The sequence below is a fragment of the Aythya ferina genome (assembly GCF_964211825.1).
Source record: "Aythya ferina genome assembly, chromosome: 1".
Taxonomy (NCBI): domain Eukaryota; kingdom Metazoa; phylum Chordata; class Aves; order Anseriformes; family Anatidae; genus Aythya; species Aythya ferina.
This window is the reverse complement of record NC_140296.1, coordinates 21,770,737-21,796,575: the sequence shown is the minus strand read 5'-3', so window position 1 is coordinate 21,796,575 and position 25,839 is coordinate 21,770,737. Positions and strand designations below refer to the sequence as shown.

At 40.0% G+C, this 25,839-nt stretch overlaps 1 protein-coding gene across 4 annotated transcripts in view; it reads left to right on the top strand.

Annotated features, from left to right (window-relative positions):
• The window catches only part of LNX2 (ligand of numb-protein X 2), a 59,266-nt gene extending 33,951 nt beyond the window's left edge, over positions 1 to 25,315 (top strand). For all 4 annotated transcript variants that reach the window (XM_084539208.1, XM_084539206.1, XM_084539209.1 and 1 more), the window contains 8 exons: positions 7,602 to 7,837; positions 8,677 to 8,876; positions 12,076 to 12,471; positions 14,006 to 14,152; positions 16,240 to 16,417; positions 18,073 to 18,304; positions 19,961 to 20,119; positions 22,880 to 25,315. In XM_084539208.1, coding sequence (XP_084395334.1) covers positions 7,602 to 7,837; positions 8,677 to 8,876; positions 12,076 to 12,471; positions 14,006 to 14,152; positions 16,240 to 16,417; positions 18,073 to 18,304; positions 19,961 to 20,119; positions 22,880 to 23,015 — 1,684 coding nt within the window. In that variant the 3' untranslated portion in view covers positions 23,016 to 25,315. The remainder of the gene's footprint in view (positions 1 to 7,601; positions 7,838 to 8,676; positions 8,877 to 12,075; positions 12,472 to 14,005; positions 14,153 to 16,239; positions 16,418 to 18,072; positions 18,305 to 19,960; positions 20,120 to 22,879) is intronic.
• Positions 25,316 to 25,839: the final 524 nt, after the last annotated feature.

Below are 25,839 nucleotides of genomic sequence, written 5' to 3'. Positions count from 1 at the left end.
CTGCATGAGGTACTTTGCTACATGAAGATGTTTCACCCTTCTGCGGAAGGCAATGTCACTTTTCTCATGGTCAAACATTAAACCTGTTTTGAGGGGTGCACTTAACTGCTTTTGTTTTCTCTGTAGTTTAGAGGATATTTTATAAGCAAATAGGTTTTTTTTAATTATTTTATTATATGAGCTGTGACATACCATTGACATTGGGCATACCATTTATGTTAAATCTAAAGCATAATGGAATTCATGAGTCAGGGCTAAAAAATATTATGCACATCTAGACCAAGTAACACATTTTTAAACCGGTAAGAGATTTAAGAAATTACAAGAGGAGAATAGTGAAAAATTATGTAGGGAAGGAAATAATGTATTCAAAGGCAGTGCCTCTGCTTTCAAAGGATTCTGTTCAAGTGAATTGCATCTGATATCAGAAAATATTTCCTGTGCACAACTCAACATTATTTGTGCCTTCAATTCAGATTGCATATTGTGTTTAACTTTGAAAACCCGTGTTTATTTTGCAGAAAGAGGTTTCAGAAAAATATATACCTGTCCCTGCAAAAAAGCTTCAAACGCAGAAGAGTAGGCATTGTGCATATCTGTTGAACATACATACACAAAATGCACTAAAGAAAAAAAACTCAGAGAGGGAGCATTTGTCAGCAGTGATTGTAAAAACAAGCACAGTGCCTGGTGACTCTTGGCAAAAGGAGAAGGTGCATGTTCTAACCCTTCTCTTCTCAGTCACCAGGCTGAGACGAGGTCTTTTCGTTTCCATTCTGCATGAACTTCATCACAGGTTTTGTTGTTATCTTCTTTGTTTTATTTAATTATTATTATTTTTAAATCACCCTGAGCTTCAGAAGTTGCCTGTTTCATGTGGGACATTGCCTTGCTTGGTAGGTAGCTTTGTCTGCTCTTTGGCCAACGAGCCATCTCCACGGGCTTCAAACCAGAGGCCCAGAGGGAGAAACAACAGTGGCTGCAGTGTCACATGGGAGAGGTTTTCTTTCCTAACTCTTTCCCCAAAATGCAGGTAGTATTAGCTATGTCAGTCCAGTCCAGCCTTGTTCAAACAATTCATTCAGGTGCATCTTTACAGCACAGCCTTTTCCATCTTGCTCTAAGCCCCAGATGCTTCCAGGAGCTGAGAGGACCACGGACATGCAGGACGTGCAGCATCCCTGCAGTCTGTGGTGAGCATGGAGTTGCCTGGGTTTTGCTGGTTGTTGTACCCACAGCAAGGACATACACCTGTGCACTGTCCATGTCAGGGAAGTACAGGTATTGATGAGCAGCCTTTCTTGTTCCTTCTCCCACCCTTTCTTTTTCTTTTTCTTTTTCTTTTTCTTTTTCTTTTTCTTTTTCTTTTTCTTTTTCTTTTTCTTTTTCTTTTTCTTTTTCTTTTTCTTTTTCTTTTTCTTTTTCTTTTTCTTTTTCTTTTTCTTTTTCTTTTTCTTTTTCTTTTTCTTTTTCTCTTTCTCTTTCTTTTTCTTTTTCTTTTTCTTTTTCTTTTTCTTTTTCTTTTTCTTTTTCTTTTTCTTTTTCTTTTTCTTTTTCTGTTTTCTTTTTTTCTTTCTTCTTCTTTCTTCTTTTTTTTTTTTTTTTTTTCTCTTTTCTTTCTTTCCTCTTTTCTTTTTTAAATTTCCCAGTTTCCATGTATCATCTTAGGTTCTTGCTCATTTCCCCTAGGCAAATCACTTCTGATCTGTACGATCACTTGGAAGGAGGTGGGGGAGACAGCCACCTACCTATTTGTTAGGTTTATAACCCCAATATTAAACTGAATAGATTTTTATAAAACCCAAAACATGAGCAAGATCCCTGCTACATGTTTACTTCATCTTCTAGTTTCTCACTGCCATTTCCCTCACCTTTTCAGTCCATTTTCCTTTATTGGCATCTCTTTGAGTGACATTAGGGCTATTTACAGCAAGGACACATAACTTCTTTGTACACGGAACACTATGTATGCTCACTTCAGGTATATATGAAATACTCATTTACCTAATGCACAAGATTATCATGAAATCTGCGTGAGCAGAATCGCGAGATTTTCCTGTTTGTCAGCTGGAAAAAGCTTTCAGTCGCAGTCTGCTCATCTTGAATTCCTTCTCTTGTCTTGGGATGTGGATGTGCATTTTGAGTACATGGTGATTTTCAGTTTTAAATTAAGTTTATTTGCAAACATCTGAACACCAGTAATTATCATTGCTGCCATAAAAGATGGCATTAACTGTGTAGCTTGAATTTGATTTCGTGTGGATTAGTGAACCTAGCAAAATCCTGGTACTGATTATTAAATGTAGGAAAGAGATATAAAATTCAGTGCTACTGTAATTTTCAGTATAGATTAATATAAACGAGTCTCAGTAAGCACTTACATAACTTGTTTGCATTTCTAAGAAATGGAACATGTTTGGTTAGTTTCGGGAGTTTAAAAACATTCACACTCAGGTTTTCCAGTGTTGTTATAATTGGCTCCCTTTGAGCATAGAAGCTGGAAGAAATGTCATAATATCCACCAGGCAACCCAGAGTGCAAGGTTACTGCAAGCTACTCTCGAAATAAGAGGCATGAGACACAAATGTGATTGCTTCATGGTCACTAATTGTATTTCATGGTACCTTGTTGCTCAAAGAAAATATTAATGATTTATCGATCTTTCAGTTTAGTCAGGTTCATTTGGGAAACGTGGCTTTCAAAGTTGAACTCAGTGAATGTAATATGTCTTAAAGGAAAAAATGCATAATGATATTGGGTTGTACTGTTTTTCTCTGTCAGTTGAAATAGAAAACTTGGTAATGTTTAGTAAAGTGGGTGCCAATTCCACTTCTAAATATCAAAGGCAATTTATCAGAACAAAATCCGGGAAGATTAGTAGGGCTTTTTCTGTGTGATTTTGATTCAGTTAATTCTTACAGATGATTCAGACCTGAACAAATTCCATTGTACAAAACCATATTCCTAAATTTGTACGACTTTTTAATAAGAGGCTTAAGTATCATGTTTATGTATTCCTTTTGAGTCAGGCTTCAATTTTCTCCTATGTTCTATTCTGGTAGTTTAAGTTGTGATTTTGGATAGGGACATTTTTCCAAATGTTTTGATGTTGAGGTTAACATTCAAGCCAACTTTGTTAAAGGCTAGATTTGAACTTTAAAAAAGATTGTATTTTCTGAAAATGAAGAATTTTTTGAGCTACTCACTGTGTGTCAATTAGCATGCTAAATATACAGGTTTAGATTTAGAAGACCTACAGGCAAATTAATTGTATAAATGCAAATACTTATTCAGAAGCTTGGAAATCTCTCTTATTTTGGTGTTTATTATAGTGCTTCTAGGTTATTTTCCTTTCTCCTGTTCTCATGCCAGCTACAAGCACTATCCCTACACTTCTGCTTTTAACACCAAGAGAGTTGAAGAGGATCTGCGGGATTTAACCCTCTTTTGGGCTGTCCTTTCTTATACATAAGTATACAACATATTCAGGGCTTCTCCGTATTGCCAAGGACTTTTTCCATTGCTGGAAAAGAGAAGGATCTGTCTGGGGCTGGTTTCTGCTCTAAAGCCCCCTGGCACCTTGTAGGCTCCTCGAATCATTAGATGTGAGAAACAAATAAGCAACAAAAGCCCTCTTCCTTGTGTGTATGGGTTTTTGTTTTGGTTTGGTTTGTTTTTTTTTTTTGTTTTTTTTTTCCCCAAATCCTCTTGGTTCCCAAATCTAGTTAACTCCTAGTGCTTCTTTATTTTTTTCTCCTTTTATTTTCCTCCCTTGGCAAAAGAAACAACAAACCCCAAACACTTTGCTTTCCAAAGAGGCAACATGTTTTACTCTGAATTGCAGCTGTAAATCTTGCCAAAATTACTGTTTAAGGTCACTTTGCGGGCATAGTTTTTTTGAGCGATAGCACAGGCATTTCAGCTGCTTCTCTGCAATCTTTGCTTAAATTCAGCTCGTACTTGGAAAACGATTTAGCGCAACTAGTTTGAGGCTGTTTGGTGTGTTTGCTTTTATCAAACCTCTAGACTGGGCAGAAACTGATGGCGCAAGTTACAATGAAATCTTTCTTTTCAGTAGGCAGTGAGCAAATGTGTTTTTCAAGCCCCTACTGTTATTCCACGGAATACACTATAAACTACATCTTAATTTTGTATGAAAGCTCTTTTTATCTGCAGAGAGGGATTGCTGCTGGTGTTCCAAGAAGTCAGCTTTTAAATGAGAAACCATCAGGCTTGGCTGCTTTAAAATACGTATATAAACAAATAACAATCTGGTATGGATTAAGTGAGGTTGAGGATAAAAATTACACATACACGCAGAAGCTCATTTTACATCCCAAGAACAGCTACCCTTAAAGTTCCCTGATAAATTACATCACTTGGGTCCTTTAGCTGGTTGTTTCAGCATTGTAACTCTCAGGCATCTGCGTTCATGAAAGAAATAACTTCTGCATGTTTCAGAAAAACGTGCCTTCTTTTCTTCTCACTTGTAGCCAAGTTATTCTGGCGTTGCAGGTAGATATGAAATGCCATTCCTGGGAGAGACATTTCAGTCTCAAGTCCTTCTTTATGCCATTTGTTGTAAGAGAATGCATTCCTGTACTTATAAAAAGAATCTTTGATGCTAGCTTTGATTCCAAGATGTCCATCTGTGTACAGAACTTGTTACAGGATTTTGTCAAAAATGCTCTTTATCCCGAGCATTTGGTAAAAACAGTGTTAGTGAAGTTGTGCACCTTTAGAGATTTATTGGCACTTGCTATCTGTTACAGCTGCTGTATGGTTTCACCGTTTGTGAGTAATACCTTCCTACTGCCAATAAATACATTTTTATGTTGCAAGAGGAAATGAAAAATCTTATAAATGTGCTTGAATACCAACACCATCTTTTGCTGCTCAGCAGGTGGAATATCATGTTTAAAGAGCTGGGAACTGGCATCCCGTGAGTTGATGTCTCCACCAGACAGCTCCTTTCCTGGCTGTGCAGCTCCACTCTACCAGGCTGAAAGTCTTAGCCTGTTAGTTACTGTTTCATTTGGGGCAGAAGAGAGGAATCTGTTACCAGGATTAATTATTTTTTTATTTTATCTTTTATTTTTGTCTTGTCAAGCGTTGCATTAAAGGGATCCCGTTGAGCTATGTAGGTGCACTCAGGAGGTTGTTTACATTTCTCGATGTTAGCCTTTGAAATGATAATGAAATAGCACTGGCAAAAATAAACCTCAAACCTATTTATATTTCGCGTGACGGCTTTAATCAGCTGCCAAACAATGATGGGGCAATGTGCTCTGTGAACGAGGGTGGGGGAGAACCTGTCTGTGGACTGGAAAGCTTTGACAGAAACAGGACGCTGCCAAGGGTGGGTTTTGTTCTGTCCTGTTTTGGTACAGCTTAAAAAAACAACAAACAAACAAATAGACAAACAAAACAGGCTTGCAAGGTGAGCTTTGCCACCTACACCTGCTCCTCCGTGATCCACAGGCCTTGTTTTGATAGAAGATGCATAAAGAAGTGTCTGATCCACAGAAATAGTCCAGCAAGGCTGGGCTGCAGCCTCCAGGCTCCGTGGGATTGAAGCGTTGTCATCTGACAGCATCAATTTTGAGCAATTCATTCACTTCTTAGCCTAAAATCACCACACCTGAAGCAGGGCAGTTCAGGGACAGCAAAGACATGCAACGCAGGGTGGTCTTGGCCTAACCTTGTCAGAGCTCCCAGTAAATAAGGTGTTTCCTCCGCAAAAGCCTTTCCCCTTCCCATGTTGCTCAAAAAGTGAGTTGTATTGAAGTTTTTTCTTTATTATTTCTTTTTTTTTTTTTTTTTTTTTTTTCCTGTTGCCAATGCTAAGATTTTGGAGGAGTGTGAGGCTAACCCATCAAGTTAAAGTACTGTAGAAGTCAAGCATTTGCTTTGAGGGGTTGCATCTTTCCTTTTTTTTGGCCTTTTGGGATTCTTGATTTGAGGTTTCTGTTGCAAAATGGTCAACAATAAAAAATTCATGCTGAGTTTCACCTGCAACTATATGTCTCACCAGATTAAATTGAGACCAGCCTGATTTTTTATGTTTTTTTCAACCCTTTTTGGCCGATCAGTCTCTCTTTGCCAGATTTTACATAGTAATAATTGCCTGAAGCAAGCCCAAGAAGCAAATTTGTGTTCCTTCATTAAAATCAGATAAACCTTTTCACAAAGCAACACCTTTCAAGTAATTTTCATCTTTCCTGCCTGCACTTTCTGAAGTTTAAAGATGACTAGCAGGTGTAAAACGCGTCATCTTGGGGAAAGCTCCAAGAAGTGATTTCTGAAATGTGTCATTTCATAATGTGAATTGCCTCTAATTTATGTCGTCAGGCACATTTCACAGCACATTTTGGTTATTTCGTTCTTCAAAACTTACATATCATGATTGTTATTATATATATATATGTCAGTCTTACTTTATGTATGTATAACTGCTAAGGGGGTCACAAAATCTGTACAGGTGTTTTTATCAAAATTCTTTAGAGCTGAGTAATTTTGTTAGCATTTCTTCAAAATCCCTCATGTCAAAACAGTCAAACCATGTAATTATCAAATCCCCCTCGTGGAATATCAGCATGTTGTGATTCTCAAAGCATTCCAGTTTAACAAGTTAGGGCATCATTAGACTTTTGGCGCCTTTTACTCTGTTAACACATTTCTTCTCCTGTTGCAAACAAAAAATTTCTTGAGTGTAACAATCTGTCAAGATGCTAGACAAGGAGTCCTTTCAAGAACGTGGTTCCTTTTTTTTTTTTTTTGGCACTGCTACAGTATGAGCATCCTTATGTGGTCAGCAGCTCCAATAGCAGAAGCTATAAGGAGGATGTCAAATACTGTAGGGCATGAAACAGCCTTAAGAATAATATGAACTGATGGAAATCAGTTTACAATGGGAAGAATGAAATCCTGATGGTGGATTGTTATTTGAGGGGTAAGCAAAAAAACTGGACCTTCCATGTGAAGTCAGGAAGAAATAAAGGGAGGATGGAGAATGAAAGGCTCTCTGCAGATTCAAGAGATCATGAGCAGAGCTGCTAATTACTTTAAACTTTTCGTGCAAATGTCGGTTGTAATATTTTTCAGTATTTTAATACCTAGATTGCAGTGTAGGTAAACTTCTCATCTCTCTCTTTCCTTCCCCAGGTGATTCCAGGAAAATGCAGTGTTTCTTTCTTGGCGTACTAAGGTCAAGGGTGATGACTTCAGGGGGTGCTCAGATTTGTTTTGGAGCAGGGCTCCTCTTCTGTGGAATTTTGTCCTGATCCTGTTCAGCCTTTTCAGAAAGATTTATCTTCCAGAGACTGAAATACACATAGCAAACAAGTCCAAACTCAGAATGCATCACAGCACATGGAGTTCAAGGCCAGAAAACAACATAGTGGAAATTTTGTGAAGAAGGCAGTCTATAGATTTGGGGTGCTGTCCACTGACATGCATTTTGGCTTTAAAATCCAGTGTGTTTAACATCTTTTATGATTCCTTTAAAGCTATGTCTTTGCAGAAGGCTGATTTTGCTGGCTGGAGAACTGGGGTGTTTCGTGCTGCAGACTTGACGTGTGGTGTAAATGTTTTCTTCACAGGTGCCCCGGGGCTTCCCATCGAAGGGTGGCTCTGGAGAGACGGAAAGCGAGCAAGCTGCAAGCAGAAGCCGAGGGCGAGACGGGTCCCGGTGGGACGGAGCAGCCCAGCAGCGTGTCTCCGGACGCGGATCAGGGAGTGGTGCCAGCCGAGCAGAACTTCACACCCGCCCTCTCCACCTGGGCAGACGAGCCCAGCATCGACAATCCTCCTTTTGAAGAGAACACAGGAACAGACAGTATGTCATCAGCTATCTTCTCAGCCCTGTCACGGGTTGATTTTACCAGATGTAGAAGCGGTTACGGTGTCAGAGCTTGTCTCGTTGCAGACTGTGAATGCACATCTTCATCTTCTGCTCTTTCTCTTGCAATTCCTGGAGAAGTGCTAGTGGGTTTCCATTATGGGCAAGTATGCAGCTGGGCTAAGAGCAGGCTTCCTGCACACAGAGTACTGTCCTGCTCAGATGAAAAGGCAGCTGAGTAGCTCCTGGACCCACTGCATTGAACTAGCAGTAATGCCTCTAGCATCTGGGATTTTAGAGAGGAAGCACTGGGCCTGACTGCGGAAGAAGGCGGTCTTTTCCCCTTCCTTTCCTTGTGTATTTGCTGTCTCTTAGCATCCCACTTTTTCCTCTGTAGTTGTCTCCATGTTTGCTTTATAAACAGGCTCCTCCTTGTCACCTGTTAACACTTAATTCAGGTGTAAGAGCAGCCAACAAAGAAGCACAGTGAAGACATGCTCTGTGGGGTGCACCCCACAAGTGATCAAGTTGGAAAGGAAGTATCTGAAATTTATGATACAGGACAGGACCCAAAGGGTTCAGAATATCCTTTGCAAAAACAACCCCATTTCACAAAGCATGGGTGCTACTAAGATGCTGTAGATTACTTCAGATGACATAGGTGTCCCAACAAATAGTGGAATAATCCAGTCACACTTATTTAGTTTGTTATTAAACCATTGTTGTGTGTTGTGCCTATCTTGTCCTCTGGTGATTTGCTTTGTTGAAAGTGAATGCGGTATAAAAGACATTAATCTTCCTTTTCTTTTTTCTTTTTTTTTTTTTTTAATTGACAGCAAACCAACAGCCACCTACCTTGCCTGAAGGAGAGATCACTACTATTGAAATTCATCGGTCCAATCCTTATATTGAATTAGGAATTAGCATAGTGGGTGGCAATGAAACGCCTTTGATCAACATTGTTATTCAAGAGGTTTATCGGGATGGGATCATTGCCAGAGATGGAAGACTTCTTGCTGGAGACCAAATACTTCAAGTATGGAATCTCATTGCATATTCTGTCTGCTTCCTTTCCATTCAGTTGTTGCAGAGCTGTCTGTTAAATGAGATGGGAGATTTTCCTTGGCAGACTTATGTTGTGTAAATGTTAGCTTTGCAATTATCAGTTGGAAGGCCAATTAATATTCAGAGCAGAGCCTGTTGTTCTAGCACATTTGGCTGTGATGCTTGGTGGGGTTCATGGGATCAGCCCCCTGGAATCAGTTTTCCTCCTTAGCATCTCTTATCAATTTTTAAAACACGAGCATATTTTTCTGTTTTTAAATGTTGTGGGCCTCATTCTTTATTTCAATTTTACACATGCTTTCCAAGGAAAGCAGAGGGTACTTCTGGGTAACAAGTTGGTATGATTTGTCCCATGTGAAAAGCAATTTGTGGATTGTAAGACTGCCTTTATCTGAATTGTTATTTTAATCTGTCTTCGGTGTTACCTTCCAAAAGCCTCTGCAGCTCATCTGCATCTTTCAGTATTTATAAAAGAGAGAGTCAGTGATGTTCCTCACTGGCATGATTTGAAGCAAAGCGCTCCAAATATTTTTCTGAAAAATTAAACTATTAGAATTTATTTTGGTTATGATAACATGCGTATTTTGTTGTTGTTTTAAATTCCTAGCCATAGGCAATGTAAAAAGATCTAATCCTATTGATTTTATGTCGGGAACAGGGTTAAGTACAGTACTCTGAAGAACAGCAGTAATTGAATTCTGCATAAACAAGATAGTCCTCCACCTTTCTTCTGTTGTTGAATCATTCCACCTGAAACAGATATGTTACTATCATTTCAAAATAACTTCACTAAAAATGCTTGCTTTTGATCTGATAGCCTAAGATCAGTCCAAAAGTAGCATCGGCCTTTTTCATTTCAATTTTTTTGAAACCCAGGAGAGGGGAGTAGCTTAAGTATTGTAGTTACACTTAGAATAAAATTAGTTTGCACTTCAGAAAATAGTCTCTTTTGAGAAATGTGCCTTTTTCCTCTCTTTGAGTGTTAGGAGAGTAGCTGGCCAAGAGAGTAACCCAAGGGGCTTCCAAAATGTTGCCTTTTTAACAAGCAGTTGCAGACACTGATTGAATGCTACCTAATTTATTCCCATACTCAAGGGCTCTCGTTGGTTGCAGAATAGGGACCTTGTCACTGAAGCTTTGGAAATTCTTGCCATTTGGGCAGGTGTCAATTATAGTTTCCAAAGCCATAAGTGGCGATAAATTGACTATAAATAGGATTTATAAGCTGCAGTGTGTTCTCCCTATCCATGTGCTGACACTGAGGCTGTCAGATGCTAGGAAAGTGCTCGTCGGAGTCCTTTTGTCGCCGTGAGGATGAGGTGCGGGAGGTAAAAGTGAAACTTTTTGAAAGATAGGATATTTCTGTTGCTTCAGATTTGCCTGTGCAGGTGCTGAGCTTTTGTATTCAAATTACCAGGCTTGGTCTGTGCAGGTGTAATTAGGCATAGGGTTAGACACAGCTCAGTACAAGCTTCAGTCAGTTATTTCTGAAAACGTCTTCAAAGACTTTTTATGAGCAGTAAAGGACTGAAAGGAAGCCAGGAAGGACTACGGGGTGAAACTGGGCGTTTTCTTGCCCAGTCAAAAAAGATTTGACATCTAAGATCCCCTTTTAAGATGGAGGGGAGCAACATTTAGTAACTGCTACATGCAAGTGCATGTTGTGTATGACATGCAGGTAGGTGCCTAAAAGTGCTCTAAATTGTCCCTTTTTTATGCTGGACTGTGACAGCAATTTATGTAAAATATGTTCTAATGAGAATCTGTTTTCACAAGGAATGCTAAGGCTGTTTTATTCGGGAGCTGTGAACTGCCTTGTAGAAAGAAGAATTAAATTTTATTGCATATCTTCTTGTATGCCCTTTGCAGGCTTCCATATTTTATGTATTTACTTTAGCTAGCGACAGCTAAAAATAAAACTAAATTTAATTTAAGGGCTCTGACAGATGAGCCCTGGTGGATTTCGCTGGTGGCAGCTTTACATGTTATTTCTTCAAGCTGTGCCTCCCCTCCCTCTGCTCAAGGTTACATCTGGTCTGGGGGCAGCAGCTGCATTGCCCAAAGTCCCTCAACTCAAATCTGTGATGTAAACATGATGGTTATTGCACATAGATTTTTGGACCCTTCTCTTCCTAGTTTTTGTTGGTGGTTTGTTGTTTTATATCTTGGTTTGTACAGATTGTAATTTTCGGATCAGTATTTGGAATTAATTTTTTATGATTTTTTTAAACTTTGGTATAGATATTTGGCATCATTTTTTGTAATTTAGTATACATTTATTTATTTTTTTTTTGGTATTTTTTTTCTACTTAAATCATGTGGGCAGGGGCTCTTCCATCAGGGCACAATAATATGTGCCAAGGATGATGTTTCAGTGTTAACCCCAAACCCCTTCTTACACCTCAGAACAAGGCAAATAATGCTTTGGGGCTAGTTTTTGTCATGGTCCTGTTTTCTGCTAACTCCCATTGCACTCATTTTTTACCTTAACTTTACAATGGAAGAGATGACTGAAGATAACTGATCTTTGCATCAGTGGGCCACATAACAAACAGAATTCTTGTGGATAGGGAGGGAGAGCTTAGTTTGGTTTTCATTTACAACTGGATTTTGAATGATACGTCTGCTGAAGTCAATGGAAAAACTCCTAAGTTCATACTAAGGCTTCAGAATCATAACAACTGCCTTGTTTTCTGTCTTGAACACATTTAAGTATTCTGGTTTTCATTTTCTAATTTTTTTTTACATCATGGAAGTACCGAATATTGTTAGATGTAAGCTTTCCTTGGAGATTTGTGTGAGTTCTTTTTATAGCTATTATTTTTATAGATTTAAGTGAGAATGAGCTTGATGCTGAAAGTACATATGAAGTTCTTGTTCTGGAGAACAAACTAGGTAAAGATCTAAGGAATACAGGAGACCAGGAGAACAAAAACCACGGAGTATGAGGATGGGGGGCATTCACCATTAGAGAGAGTGGGTTTGCAGAAAAGGATGGAAGGAAGAGAGCAGAAGCCCAGTACAAGCAGATAAGTAGGTTGCTCCTGGTAGGTTTTCTTGGATTTTGCAGAGACCTCTGAATTTAGTTTGAAGAGGACTTTATGTCCATAACGAGGAACAATTAAACACATGAGAAAAATATTCTGATCTTTTTTTATTTTTTTTTTCAGGTGAATAGCTTTGACATCAGCAACGTGTCCCACAACCACGCTCGAGCTGTGCTGTCGCAGCCTTGCACGGTGCTGCACCTCACCGTGCTGAGAGAGAGGCGCTTCGGGAGCCGCACGCACGGCCACGCCGAGATCACCACCACCACCACCACCACCTCCTCCTCCTCCTCGAGGGAGGACAGCTTCCAAGTCACGCTGCACAAACGCGACTCCAGCGAGCAGCTTGGCATTAAACTCGTACGCAGGACAGATGAGCCGGGAGTCTTCATTCTCGACCTCTTGGAAGGGGGATTGGCTGCTCAGGATGGCAGGCTCTGCAGCAACGACCGAGTGCTTGCCATCAACGGGCACGACTTGAAGCACGGGACACCAGAGCTTGCTGCTCAGGTTATACAGGTAAATTGCATTCCCTTCCTGAAGCCATGGCTCAGCTCTTTGTGCGAAGCCTGGGGTCGAGTCTGTCCCATACAGAACAGCTTGAGTGTGATACCTAAAAGCCTGCAGCAGTGCAGTTTGCTGTGATATGTGTGCTGGAAATAATGCTGCAAAACAGGGTCTGCTTGGCACCTTGCATATGAAGATCATCTCATTAGAAGTGAAAAGTGCCTTAATCTTCCCTATCATGCAGCCTGAACGTTAGAAGGGTGCTTATGTGAGTATCATGTAGCCTACTGCTTAGCCAAAAAAAAATAAAAGGAAAAAAAAGACTATTATTATATTTGTGTATGCAGGTTTGATTTTTACACTTAGTGAGACCTATAAAAGTGGGCATTGTTTTATATTGATTTACCTGTGCATTGAATTTGGGGGTTGAAATAGGAAAGTGGTTTGCCAGGCTTCATAGGAGAGGTGGCAGCTAGGAACACAATCGGTCTTCCATTAGTCCCATACAGTAAAATTCATTTCCTGAGTGTTCGGAAAGGGCTGTTCCAAATGGCTGGCTCGGCTCTGATCACAAATATTACCCAAAGCATTACACAATCAAGCACGTGTCCCCTTCCTATTCCTGCAGGAAAACCTCAATGCCACACCTGTCTCCTAGTCTATAAGGAAACAGCTGCAGCACGTTGCTGCTTCCCACTGATGGGATGTTAGGAAAAAATGCTCTGTTTTTGGTAAAGTTGGAATAGACTGGTAGCAGGTTCTTGCAGTCTAGTGCAGTTGCCTTTGTTTAACCCAAGTTTCAGCACCAAATAGAGAACCACAATTCAGATGAATCATTAATACACGTTTCAGGTATCATTTTAAGAGCTTCCATTGCAGTTAAAGGAAAGTAACAATGATCCTGGGGATTTTAATGCCAGTTTCGCAGTTCCAAGATACAGTGAAATGGTCAGAATTTTACAGTGGGTAACTTTTTTTTCTCCTGAGGTATGTTTTTAAATCAATGGAAAGAGTTGATACTTCATTTAACATCTATTATCTGAGTCTCCTGATATTCCCACATCTCCAGAATTTGTTGGTCTGCTGATATGTAACATCTTTCTCTGAAGTCTCTTTGGGAAATACCAAAGGTGTTCAGAGCTTATGATGCATATCTGCAGATCCTGGAGCCATCACGTGTGCATTTCTTCTTTTATTGATAACACATTGCACAAATTCGTAGAGGTTGCAAATGGTTTTTTGTTGTTGTTGTTTTTTATGTTTGAAGCTTCATAAAACAGAGAGAGTTGGTCCTTTTTGCAAAGAACTTCCAGGTGATGCAGAGGTAACACTAGAGGAAAAAAAGAAGAGTGTTACTGTCCTCTCTTTCTAGGGGGAATTGCAGCAAGAATCGAGTAAGGGACTGTGCAGTCTGAGAAATCTGTGGCACCCCCAGGAATTGGAAAACAAGTTCTGCTGTCTTCTTGTTTCATCATATAATTTTCTTCCCCTCTGCTAATTATCAATATCCTACCAACTTCTTTATTTTGCTTTATATATTTGACAGGCTAGTGGGGAGAGAGTGAATTTGATCATCTCTAGACCCACGAAGTCACAGACAGTCAGTATCATCCGAGACACCGGGACTCACAACAGCAACCCACACCAACACCAGTCCCAGCAGCTGTTCCACAGCAGACCCAACTCGCATAAGGTTGGTGTTTCTCTTTTAAGAGATAAAAATAGAGTTTTTGTCATGTGATGGTCTAAGTGAGTAGCAAGGCAAGACTGGAAGAAAGGGTTACATCTTCTTTTTGACCTACTTAATGAAGATTTCCAAGTTCTGAAGTCCTGCATCATGTCTGGAGTAGGAACAAAAGATACACAACTGCATTTCAGTATTTTTTGGATTTGCTGACTGCAGTCATTCAAGAGTGTTCTTATTTCTGCCCCTATGCTGGCTGCAACCAGCAAGGACAGGAGATTTGGTGCACATCACCCAGTACATAAAGAGCACGTTGAGGAGATGTGTAATTTCTTTCATGAGCCAACAGTGTCATTTGCAAGACTAAGTTCTGCAGGGTCAAGATAGGAGGGAGAGGCAGAATGAAGAGACATTCATGAATCTAGTATCAAATTATCCATAAGACTTTAGAAATAAAGCCTGGGCATCAGGTGTTCCTGTGGTTAGAACAATATGATTTCTCAGTGTTCAAATTCTGTGAAATAATTTTCACGTTGACCATGTCAACCAAACCACCTTTCCTCCTATCCACTCTGTTGGCATCACTGTTTAATGTCACAGTTCTGCTGGGGGGATTTAAATGTGTTGAAAATATGTATTTTTTTTAAAGTTTGGGTAATTTCATAAAGGCATAAGGCGTAAAGGTGAGGCTCTTTACCCTGAGGGGTAAAGGTGAGGCTCCCAAATACTGTTAGTGGCCATTAGTGCTTGCCACAACGATACTCCATATCAACAGAATCATTACAGCTCATCTGTAGCAGAGCCTGAACCCACTTTCCATCTACCAATATATCTTGCATTCATATTACAATTCCAAAGCCAATGAATTGGCTGAGCTGATTTCCCTAGCATACCAGTACCATTCATGGGCTCTTTCGAAGTAGCAAGTCTCATACAACTGAAAGTGACGACCAAGCTAGACTTGTCCTAGGTTTCATATAATTTATCTTTGCTTCCGTCTCATTAATCTACAGTTAGTAGGAAAAAAAATGTTTTTATAATTGCGTGGCACCAGCCAGTTAGTCCTAAATCCTGAAAACTCCAGGAGGAGTTGTTCTTATAAGCTATGATACATATATTGTGTGATTAACATGGATATGCAGGCAGAATACTCAATCAGAAGGAACATGTGGCACTGGAAGTGGAAGAAAACAGTTTCCATTTTCTAAGAGAAAGTGGGAGAATAATGAAGTGTTTGTATTCAGAAGAATCTTCCAGGTTCTTTCTAATGTTATTTTGGATTCTTTCCAAGTATTTTGTTGATTTAAGATGTTAGTGCAGGTGTACGTGCAGTGGTTTGAATGTATCACTAAATATCCTGAAGGGGAAAGGCTTGAGCGAGTGAAATACACTTTGATTCAGGTCTAAATCCTCTAGATAGGGAAGAGCTAAATAGGGGCTAAACTTCGTGATTCATGTGTTAGAAAATGAAATGCAGTGTTTTCTTCTTGCTTCAGGTTTGGGTTATCCTTACAATCATCAGGGAGTCTGCACAAAGCGTCCATTAACAGCCTAGAGCATTGATTGGCCTTAGCTACTCCGTGCTCTGAGAGAGGCTGCACACCAGCTGTGAAAGAAAACATGGCACATAAGGGTTTTAAATGGCCCCTCTGTTTGATCATGAAAACATGTGTTTTTGTTTCTTATGGAGCTTTTTTGTAGTTGTGGGCCATATTCTACTTACAAATGAGATAATGCTGATATTCACCAAGACATCAAAAGTTTTATTTCTGCTTGGTTTCTAATCTTTTGACCATACAGTTTCATGGCACAGTCCTAAAATTTAACCTGTTCCAGTGTAAGAGCTAAAAGAAACTGTAGTGAGATTTTCAAGAAGAGCCCTTATAAACTTTCTGTCTATACTCAAGCATCTGCATGAGTGGCTTTTTTATTTGATCTGATGTAGAAGGAATCAAGATGAAGCTAATTTACACTGTGGACTTGGTGCTTTTACACCTTGTCCAAGTGCCAAAGTATAGCTTTGGGGTGTATTTAGTTGTGTTCTTAGTTTTTGTTTTGTTTAAGTTTTAACAACATTATTTATTCTTGTCAAACAGGATCTCTCCCAGTGTGTTACATGCCAAGAAAAGCACATTACTGTGAAAAAAGAGCCACATGAATCTCTTGGAATGACAGTGGCAGGAGGCAGAGGCAGCAAAAGTGGCGAATTGCCCATTTTCGTGACAAGTGTACAGCCTCATGGGTGTTTGGCAAGAGACGGCAGGATTAAACGAGGTAGGGCTTGGCTTTCCTGGTGGCACGGGTGGCCTCTGATTGGTTTTTGATGAGTGCATTCACTGAAATCAGGTGGTGCCATAATGTCTTTTAACAGATGTAACAAAGCCGTGATGAGTGCTTGTCTTCATGTTTCAATAATGGAAATACAGTATTTATTATCGCGCTTTTAGGAAAGGGATGTTTAGAGAGTGATAGGAGGGGAAGTGGATGAGATCAGGAAATGTCTGGCTAAATTCTTTACAGCTGACTGTAATCCCCTGAGCTGAGGGTCTGATGTGGTGCTTTGTACTGTAGTACACGCATCCTGTTTTTGTGTTTAATTTGGTGGGGTGGGCCCCATCACTGTTCGAGGAATCTCCAGTCCTCACTATAATATCTGAACAGCTCAGCTGATGGCAGGTCATAGCTCACCCAGGTGAAGTTTACCCCCAAAGCTACTTCTGTAATGATTGTGGTACTTGAATGCTCTCTTGTCCTTTCTCCAGCGCAGCTTGGACTTACTGATCTTCAGGTGTGCTGCTGCATCCATCCCTGTTCCTTGGCTTTGCAGAACAATAGAGGGAACTGGGAGGTGGAGGTTAGACTCAAATGAGTTTAGACTCGATGAAGAAGACAGTCCTGAGTGATCAATATCTAAGCAGTGATGATTAAAACATTGTGCCATATGTGAAGCAAAGACTGCATATGGAATCTTTGCAATTCAGAGTTCACAGAATCTCAGATCATTTTAGGAAAGAAATTCAGGGGAAAAAAAAACACCTTCACAAATCACAAATTTAAAAAGAACAGTGTGGGAACCTCCTTATATGCTTCTGAGATGAATTACACCCACATACCAATGTGTAGTCTTTCTTTTTCTGTACTACTGTGAAAAGTACAATTGATGGAAGAATCACAATTGCTCTTTCATTATGTAATATTAAAGTAGCCACAGCAAAAGTGAAAGTGATTTAGAGTTAAGCTGCACCTCAACTTTATCTTTCCTTAGGAGACAAAAGCTTTCAAAAAAAGAGTCTCATTCCAAAGATGACTCAGTTGTTCACGTTTTTACTTTGAGATTCCTGACTTTCACCAATAAGTGGACATTGTGTGAAGGAGACTACTGTTTGGACCATAAATTACATGCTTGCTTTCACCCTGAGGCGTTTAAAAATTATTCTGAAATAAAATAAAAATAGTGGATTTTTTTTAGTGTCTTGGACTCTTTCCAGATTATTATCTTCCCACAGATACTTTCATTCTTCTAGTGGATTGGTTTTTGCACCAACCTTTCCAGTAGTTTTTGAATTGCTTTCTCTTCTCCCACATTACAAGCTAAAAAAAAAGCAGACCTAGAATGCTCTATGGAGCCTCGCTTACCTTTAAGATTTGGTTACGTTGTGGTGCCTGAGTTGTTCTTTTCCGCATTCTTCCTTCCCGTGTAATGTTTGGGTGAACCTAAGATACTCCACTGGGAACAATTACACGTTAAAGTTTTAAACAGACAGGGTAAAGCTTAAAAACTAATGATGCTGTTCACATTCCCAAGGTGCTAGTTCAGACTGTCTCAGCTTCAGAAAAATACAGTATTAGATGAAATCCTGGTGAGAGAGGTGCCACAGGTATGAACAATCCTGGCAGACTGATGTGTTCTTATTTGCACCTCTCAACAGGTGATGTGTTGCTCAACATCAACGGCATCGATTTGACTAACCTCAGCCACAGCGAGGCGGTGGCCATGCTCAAAGCCAGTGCTGCCTCTTCAGTAGTTGCCCTGAAAGCACTGGAAGTCCAGATTGTAGAAGAACAACCCCAGGCTAATGAAGAACAACTGAGTACCATCAGTGAAAATGAGTACGATGCCAGTTGGTCACCGTCGTGGGTCATGTGGCTGGGACTTCCAAGGTACTGAATTAATTAATACGATAATTACCAAAGTTACCAAAGCAGAGGTGTTTTTAGTTGCAGCACATCTGCCCTTATTTCTGCCTGCCCAACCATCTCGTTCTCTTTGCCTTGTGCTCACGATGAGGACCATGAACAGGAGCAATGTTTTCTTAGGCAACTGAAAGATGAAGAGACTTGGTTTGCTCCCTCACAAACCATATTAGCTGCCCACGTGGATTCTTCTCATTGAATAAAAGTAATCTTTTCCATTGCTTAACCGTATCAAAATTTCCAGTAGAGTATCTAAAACCAGAGAGATAATTAATAAAAACCCGAAGCGTTTGCCCATGTGTCTCTGTGCTAATCTACTACTTAAATTTAAGAGGCCAAATATATCATGTTAGAATAGTGGATCAGACTTTCCATTCTCAGACTTTTTACGCATCTCTTACACACAAACAAGCCTGTAGTTACAAATCCTCATGTATTTTTTTTCAAAGAACCCACTACCATCTCTGCCAAACACAAAAGCTCTTGAAGATTTGCAGCTCCCTCCCTCCTCTTTCCTAATCTGCAGTCTGCTTGACATCACCATGCTTCATTTTTACCGTTCTGTTTTTCAGTCTCTTGTGGCTTCAGTATAAACTCATTCTGGCATTGCTTGCTATCAAGAAGAGCTCCCACTGCAGTGAATAGTGTTACTAACTTCAGCCAGAGTGGGCAGGTTAATTCCTCTCCCTCTGATGGAGTTACCAGGCAAAGGCCAGTTGTTAAGTGTAAAACAACAAAAAAGGAGCGTATTGGTGGCAGAATACATCTGAAGATAACAGAACCATGAGTTACCTAATCTTAGTAAACAGCTCTCAGCTTTGGTAAATTTTTGGCTTTTCATGCCACAGCAGTGGTTTATTGCTTACATGCTGCAGAAGACCCTCTGTTGCTCCTAAACTTATGTTATTCATTGTGCTGCTGTTCTTTAAAGAGTATTGTACTTCAGTAAAGAACGTGGCGTCATTTTTACCCAGAAGTTAATCTCTAGTTCCTTTTTTCTTTTTTTTAATTACAGTCTCTATGTCACTGGCAAGAATGAATTTTCACTTAAGAAGTAAATATATACACACCAGTACAGTTAGTGGAACATGATCGGGATTATTTACCTTCTGCCTAACAAAATGGTTAATCATTTATGTTTTCATTACTGGTGATGCATTGGTTCACAGATAAAGAAGGTGGTGCATGGACTTTCAGATCTTTTCTTTGAGTAGCAAAAGCCTAAATTGGCTGGGGGTGGAAGAAAAATGCACTGTATATTTGACTTGCAAAGTAAACATTGGATATCCATTTTTCCTCCACATTCTTGCCACTTGTGAAATCCCTATAAAGCCATATTATTGTCAGTGTGCAGAGTTAACTGCGTTTAAGTCATTATTCTAGCACCGCATTATTTCTTTTTAAACACGTTTCTGTCTCAGGAGTGTGAGGTTTTTTGGTAATTGGCTCGAATATCACAGAATTACCCTGTCTGGGAACAGAACTGATTACCATGCCTCCCCTTCTCCTCCCTGCTTATTGCAGCGGTGATGGTGCGAGAGCAGGTGTTCTGCCTAGCATGGAAATGTCTGTATGAGGTATCCACGGCTTTTTCTCTTGCTGCCCTGTGCTTCCCTTCCACAGCTGCCTCCATAGCTGCCACGACGTAGTGCTGCGGCGGAGCAATTTAGGCAGCTGGGGTTTCAGCATCGTCGGTGGCTACGAGGAGAACCACACCAACCAGCCTTTCTTCATCAAAACCATTGTTCTGGGAACTCCTGCCTACTTTGATGGGAGATTAAAGTAAGTTAAAACACAAGTAATAGTAATAATCAATGCTTGTAACTAGTTAGGTGCTGGTGCAGCTCATTGCTTAGTGAAATATGCTGCAGCACCTGGTGCTTTGCCTTCCTCGGGGTGTGATGCAGGGCAGCACAGGCTGCTTAGGCAGAGGGCAGGGTGTTTGTCACAGAGGTGATGCTTGTGCTGGCACCTCTGCCATCTCCTGTCCTCTGCCCCAGCTGCGGTGCTGATGTCCCCTACCATTTCCTTCTCTCCTTTTAACTCTTTTTAGGCATAAAATATTGCGAATATCCCCATGTGCAGGCCTGGTTACTTTGTAATATATTTGTCTTCCTAGAAAAGTGTTGAAAAAATAAAGAACTTTCTTTAAAATAGGGGAAACAGCCTTAGCCTTTCATAAAGCCTTCTGAAGCCACCACTGAAAACTCTGGTACTAAAGATGGGTGCTGCTGCTTCAAGAGAAAAGTGTGAAAGTGGATGGAGGAGTCAGTACCTCTGAAGAGATCGTTAAGGAACAGTGCCTTGAGAGTTATTCGCTGGTGGAAAAGACAGGGATAAATAGGGCAAGTTCCATGGAGGCCTCTGGAGAGCTGGAGGAGAGGCTGAGGGAGCTGGGCTTGCTCAGCCTGGAGCAGAGCTGTCTCTGGGGCACCTAACAGCCCCTTCCAATTCCTGCGAGGAGGTTATCGAGGACATGGAGCCTGGGCTCTTCATGGTGGTGAAGGAGAGAGAACAAGGATGGCAGGCACAACTGAGCCAAAGAGGTTGAGACTGGGTGTCAGGAGAAGCATTTTCCCCATGAGGATGGTGATGCCATGGCACAGGTCACACAGGGAGGCTGTGCAGACAGGAGGTTTGTGACACCCAACTGGGAAAGCCCTGGTCAGAGCTTAAAGATGACCTTGCCTTGAGCAGGAGGAGGGACTAGAGACTTCCTGAGGTCCTTTCTGGCCTTAAATATTGTATTATTCTACTTACACGTTACATTGGATGCAATCCCCAGGTCTAGTATACATCTATGTATCTTAGCCTCGTGTAGGGTTTCAGAATTAGGACTTACAATTCCTATTAAAGGAACCTATTAAAAGTTCTCTTGCTCAAAAACTGATCTTTATTTTTTTGTGCGTGAAGGTGGGAGTGAAAAATATGCCATAGGTTTGTGAACATTACGTGGCTTGAAGTTTTATGGCATGGTTTTCACATGTAGGTTTACTTACCAAGTAACTTGAGAAAAAAATGTGCTTATGCCTAGAGCCTTGCCAGTAATTGATTTTTCAGTTCAATGACTAAATAAATAAATGAAAAAATAGTTTGGCTGAACACAAAATTAGATTTTTTGGCCAGCTATGAAACAGTTTGGATTAAATGAAAGATTTCAGTTCAACCCAAAGTAAATAATTTCAGATTGGGGAATTAATAACTAGAAGTCTTAACAGAAATGGAAATATATTCTTAAGAAGGGAAGAGTGCTTGTGGCCACACTCACCCCGTGTAAGGAATGGAAAAGATACTCGTCTGCAATATTGTGATGTAGTACCCTCTGTTCAAATCTATTCTTACTGAGACTATGGACTTGGAGCTGGGCCTCTCCCATCAACAAGGGCTATCGTGGGACCGGTCTTTCTGAAGCTGTTCCACTGTTGAAATGTTCTGAATGTTTTGTTAGGCTAGAGAGAAAGCGAGAAAATAATTTCACAGACCGGTAGTTAGGACAGTTTTCTGCCTACAGTATCTGTCTGGTATGATTTTGTAGAAGGTGAAAGGACTTCAGCAGAAAGGCTGAGGGAGACCCCACTCAGTGAATTGTAGGGTTTGATGCTTTCTTGGGTGATGAGATACCTTGGTTCAAGCAGAGAAGGGCTTTTGAATGCCCGTTTGACCAGTGTTGGTCGCACTGCTTCTTCCTCCGTTCTGCCCTAGCTGGGGGCACCAGGAGAGCTCAGGAGAGCATCTTTTTTGTCATCCACTTTTGGTGCCTTCGGTAGTTGGGAGGATCAGTGTCAGGAAAAGTCCCGTTCAGTCTCCAGCATCTCATTCCACTGCATTAGGGGATCCCAAACACACTTGGGTTGCAGAGATGCCTGCACGATGGAGCTTACCTAATGTAGGAAGAACATGTGTGCTTTTTTGAAATTTATCTTGAACTTAAGTAAAAACTGAAGAGTAACCCTCCAAGGCCAGTTTTCTCAAGGCCAACATACAGCCCCCTCCCAAATTTCTGTTCCCTGCTTTAAAACACAGAGATGCTACAGCTTCTCCGCTGAACCATCTGCTGTAGGAGATTTCAAGCCAAATGGTTACATTTCAGAAAATCATAAGCCATTGAAAACAAGGATCTTGGTTGGAATGTGGTTGGTAACCATCAGTATCTTTACTTACACCTCCCACAGTAAAGACGTGCTTGGTGTAAATGTGTTATAACTCACACAAACAAACATAAATGCTCTGTTATGCACATGTTATCTCATTATCTTCTCCTGACTCCAGGAGATCTTTCCAACTCTCTCTTCTCACATTTCCCTGCAGGTCCACTTTTAATACAGAACTAATTTGGTATTAGTGTTGAAATCCATTGATTTGGGAATTTCCCAGATGAGTTTCATTAGTAAAAGAGACTTAAAAAAAAAAACACACAAAGGGGTTCAATTTTGCTAAACTTCCAACCTGATGGAAACCTGCTGCCCCACGTGCTGTTTGTCGGGGTGTGATGGTTATTGCAGAGCCGTTCTCATCGCTGGGTTTTCTTCTTGTGTCTTTTAGGTGTGGTGATATGATTGTTGCTGTAAATGGACTATCAACGGTTGGAATGAGCCATTCTGCACTTGTTCCAATGCTGAAGGAGCAGAGGAACAAAGTAACTTTAACCGTGATTTGCTGGCCCGGAAGCCTCATATAGATTTATGAAATCATTTCGGTTCAAGCAGCTTCATTTTCTAGATAGCTGGCACAAAAATCTCTTTCTTTTTTTTTTTTTTTTTTTTTTTTCCCCCTATTGATACAGCTGGTTATAAGCAGGGCCAAAACTGCTCTACTCACTTTCTTTGTTCTTTTTTTTTTTCATGGGCCTCTCAGACTCGTTGTATGTTCTCTTCCCATCCTGAAATAGCCATTTCTGTTCGCTACACCCATCGCTGAGGCGAATGCAAATTCACACGTGCTCACACAGAAACTCCCACTGCAATAAGGCTGTCGTTGAGCTTTCCCTGTCAAGCAATAGCCTTGGACAGCCGGCAGAAGAACTTAGTGGTTCTCTGGTTTCCTCTGAGCAGACCTAAATTTCTATATAATACATAAGCCTAACAGCCATGTGCCCATTCATCCCTGAGATGAGAATGTGTGTCGGTAAGGCAGAGGCACATCCACCTGCTGCTCTGAATCAGTTTCCAAAGGTACACCTTTCCATTTTGTAAGCCTTTCCCTTCGAGTCAGCATTTCAGACTCACTCAAGGAATCCATCGTACTCGCAAGAAATTATTCAGCCCCCGTATTTTTCCTCGCAGGGCATCAGTGTTCATAGAAAAGTAGGACAAAAGCCTGATATTACTGGAATTTTTATAAAGTGCAATAATTGGACTCTTTGTTAGGAAACTTTAATATATTACAGAGTTTGTATCCTATAATGAACAGAAATGTGGAAGTAATTACTGTTGCAATGCTGGCAAGAATACACATGCCCAGGGTCGCCTTTGAGTGAATGGCTTGCAGTATTAGACTTTCCTTTACAAATGAATGTTTTGCTATGTCAGAGAATTTTGATGAACATTTTTACTGAGATCATTTTTACCGTTTATATTGTAGCTGTCAGCTCTCTTTATTCACGTGTGGAAGCGATGCTTTGACTTGTACTTTGTAAATGAGAGAATTACTTGCAGAAGCAGCAAGCTATTAAGAAAACTCACGTTCTGGTTTACAGGTGGGCAGGCCAGAAGGATGGCTCTTTTTGTTCAAGTCCGACTGCAGAGAAAGCTGCAAAATTCACTCGTACTCTGTCACCTCCTGACAAATGTGCAAATGCCTTGATATAAAATGCTGAAATAATCTGTCTTGCATTTCAGGATTTTATTTTTCCTATAGAGAGCACCTGCTATTAAGTTGTCAGTAAGAATAATACTGTTTATCTTGGATTGTATTTAGTATTTTTAAAAACAAACGTGTAACTTCTAGACTTTGCCTTTCCATGAGATTTGCAGGCTAAACACCCATTTGTTTAAAAAAAAAAAGAGGTGTGGGGCACATCAAGGAATGTGCTGACCTGGAGCAAAACTTGTAAGTCGTCAGTGTTCCGCATATTGGAAAAAAGAGCTTCATTTGTAGACCAGGTTCACAACCTGAGCTGATTTTATGAATGACCTCTGTATTGTATTATTCATTACCAGAGAATGTATTTGAGAATCACGGCATATTTCGATTGTGAAGCATGACCTTTCTTTTCCAATTTAGTCATTATAATATTGGGGCATATTATCGCATGTCATAAATTCCAGTAGCTTTGTTTTAAAAAATAAATAAAGTTACTCTTTTACAAAAAAGAAAAAAAAAAAGAAAAAAGTAAAAACCTTGTACGAAAGAAGTGGTTTTATTCCTCTCTATGATGTACAATATTAGTTTAATTTCATAATACAAACGAATGTCCTCTACAGTATATTACTGTATTGAGAATCTTACTTTCTGAAGCAAACACCAAAACGATTTGATACTTTAGCTGATTTGAGTTTCTTCCCATTCCAAAGTGGTGATTAACTGTATACTTTGCTCCTAATGCAGATTTTTTTGGTAAAGTATCTCTTACTGTAGACTTTAGGGAAGATCTTGACATATGTACTAGATTTAACGTTTTTTTTTTTTAATTATTATTTTAAAAGTAACACTTTTCATTCAAAACCCTGCAAAAAGCTTTTTTTTTTTTTTTTTCTATGTGTATGTAACAAAAGCATGGGTTAGCTTAAACTGTGCAGTTTTGTTTCAGTGTGTTGTAGCTTTTGATCAGAATGCTTAGTGAGAATTTTTTTTTTTCTGAATGAATTCCTTTCCTGAATCATTTTGCCCCTTTCTCTTGTAGCTGCATAGTTTGTTTTTCCGTGCCTTCTGTTTTAAATTATTTCAAGATTAATTTTTTTTTCAAGATATTGCTATCTAATTGTATGGTATTAATGAAGGATGAATGAAAATAAAAGTTCATTCTACACATTGTAATAACTCAAAGTTTTGTCTCACTCTTTACAAAAGTTAGGGGTACCTAAATGCAGATTCAGTTTAAAGTTTTGGTTTTTTTTCCATGTGATTTATCACAAATCACATCCTCATCCAACCAGGGTTACATATCAGCTGTTTAAATAGTAATTCAAGCCCTGAGAAATGTCTGTAAAGAGGAGGTAAGATCTGTGCCTTCTGGTTCTTCACCACAAGGAGCATTTCCTCCTCTCCCTTCCATGCCAGCTGGTACTGATCAGCTTGAGGATGTTTTCACGGCACTGATTTGATGCAAGGAGACAGTCTTGATGGAAACATCACTTTTTTAGGATCCCAGAGCTGAAATGTGAGCCTGCTGGTAATCAGTTCCCATCTCCATCTCCTGCAGGCAACTGTGCTCCGTCTTAAGATGTCTGCAAAGCTGGAATGAGCCTCGAAGCAATTCCGTGATAATTTACCATAAAGCCTTACGACTCACGTTGCCCAGCTTCCTGTTCTCTACAGTAGTTAGTGGGTTAAGAATAGATGAA